We start from the raw sequence: 2,225 nt of genomic DNA, 5'->3' as shown, positions 1-2,225 counted from the left end.
AAAATAATCATATCAAATGATATAACATTTATAAGTATTTAAATAAGTATGAATGTGGAAATAATGCATGCAAGTAAACCTTTTTTATTGGCCTCAATCAGTGCTTCCTGTAGTGATACTTTGTCTTGATAAAACACATGTAGTTTTTCTTGTAATAACTGAATATATCTCTGAAGCTGCATTTCCTTTTCTGTGGGATATTCCATTAGCTGATCCATCCACCATGTTCTGGTCTTGCTGTATGATGAATACTTTTCTTGATATTTCTTACTAGTGAGATCATTAGCATCCAGTACTGATTGTACTATCCACTCACCAGCATCACTATATACTATAATAAGGAAAATGTCAATTAATAATCAAAACCAGATGTCAAGTTGTGGGGAGCAATTTGTATTTTTGTGAATTTTGCAATTAAGTACACGTGGGTCGTTTTGTGAAATTAACACCCACAAATTTTAATCAATGTGCAAAGACTATAAAGAGCTGATTGTGCAACCTTTGTCAATTTTACTGACTTGACATTTGCAAGATTTTATCCTGACAAAAAACTCATACATACATGTATGTAGGTGTGTTAACAATCCTAGTGCATAAATACCTAATTCAACAATCATTAGCCTATCAGAATCACTAATAAATGTAGGCCTTAGCACCTTCTGCAATCCTCCTGCAATATCTACAAATTCCGTCCCTTTATATCCTCCAATAATTACTAGCCACACACAGTGTGGTGACATTGTGACTGCTGTGAGTGAGTGACTGTATCTACCAGTAACAGATTCAGGTAAAGTAATCTATAGAAAGTGAGAAATCTATTATCATTACTGCTACATTTTTATATAACCATTTTGCACTAATTACAGTGTAATGATGAACAAGGCTCAACAAAATAATTTTATCATAAATTTAAAATACAGTACACATTGTCAAGGAACATACTGTCATGTACACATACCTTCTTACAACTGTACTGACCAGTAGTGATATAATCCAATAATAAACAATCATTCACTAGTTTAGTGCTATCATATTCCCACCCACCAATCACAAATAATGCAGGTGAGCTGGAGACATGAGTGATAATAGCACCTGCATGATCACATCTCTCTTTAGGCCAGAGTCCCTTACCAGATATTGATCCTTTTTTAACATTCTCCCAATGCTAAATACATGTACATAAAACATATACAGCTACATTTAGGTTACCATTAGCAATTAAATTTTTTGTAAAAATGATATTCATAACTTATTATAATGAAGCACTAAATTTAGTGTTTAAGTATAAGAAATTAAAGCATTACCATAATAATAATAACCCCTACCATCAGTAAAGCTGCACATAAAAGATAATAACTTACTATTGTTTTATGTGTCACATTAAATGTATACACACTATCAGTAGGTATAGGAAAACCCTCGTGAGTTACTACACCTCCAAACATTGTTCCTTTATTTTGGTTTATTTTTTCAATTGTAAAAAAAATAGTTGGAGGACAGCACTGTCCACTGACAAATGGAACAGTGAATTGGCCTAAAATTCAACACAATTATACAATAAACCATAAAACTACACAAATAGCATCAATCTTAAAATACATGTACTGGCATGAAACTCACCATTAGATAGATTATAAAGTAACTGTTCATTAGTACGAACATATCCATCCTTAAGCTGATCATATTGAAACTGAGGATGTTTGACAGCTGGTGTAGGACCTACCCCTCCAACCATAAAAAGATAGTCAGTTCCATCAAGTTCGAGTGACAGCATTCCAGCTCCAGCTTTCTTCATCATGGACTCATCATTAGGATGCAATTGAGTCCAGCTCATGGTCAGTGTATTTAGTACATTTAAACTGTTGCAGTAACAAGGTTCATGACCAATGTGACAGACACCAGCATAATAATAAATATTAGAACGAAAGGTGGTACAGGAGTAGCCAGAACTTCCTAATGGAGGAGTGCCTCTTGTTAGGTGAGAGGACCAGCGAGCTGATGAAAAGGAAAATGTTTCAACTGTTGAGGTCAGCTCGGAGGTTAGTGTCCTCTTTTGATGTGAATCGTGTACTCCAGCTAAACGAGGATAGGACCCTCCCCACAGGTATAGTGACCCTCCTATTACTGGAGCTGAGTGACCAGACCTCCCTTTGAATATATAAGCACCTGTAAAGGACGAAATAGAGAGAAGAAAGGAATAACTTTGCCCCTCACTTTGTCCCGAC

At 35.1% G+C, this 2,225-nt stretch overlaps 1 protein-coding gene across 1 annotated transcript; it reads right to left on the bottom strand.

The window, feature by feature from the left end:
• Positions 1–6: 6 nt before the first annotated feature.
• On the bottom strand, positions 7–2,217 carry LOC105315824 (uncharacterized). The gene is made up of 5 exons (XM_011410583.2): positions 1,621–2,217; positions 1,362–1,534; positions 959–1,165; positions 602–797; positions 7–331 (listed from the first exon to the last, which is right to left on the bottom strand). The coding sequence occupies exons 1-5, from the start codon at positions 1,832–1,834 to the stop codon at positions 39–41; spliced, it is 1,083 nt and encodes a 360-aa protein (XP_011408885.2). The 5' UTR covers positions 1,835–2,217; the 3' UTR covers positions 7–38.
• Between the last annotated feature and the right edge of the window lie 8 nt (positions 2,218–2,225).

This window comes from Amphimedon queenslandica, unplaced genomic scaffold (assembly GCF_000090795.2).
Source record: "Amphimedon queenslandica unplaced genomic scaffold, v1.1 AMPQUscaffold_7807_Cont20246, whole genome shotgun sequence".
Taxonomy (NCBI): Eukaryota; Metazoa; Porifera; class Demospongiae; order Haplosclerida; family Niphatidae; genus Amphimedon; species Amphimedon queenslandica.
The sequence above is the reverse complement of the archived record's forward strand: the minus strand, read 5'-3'. Positions and strand labels throughout refer to the sequence as shown.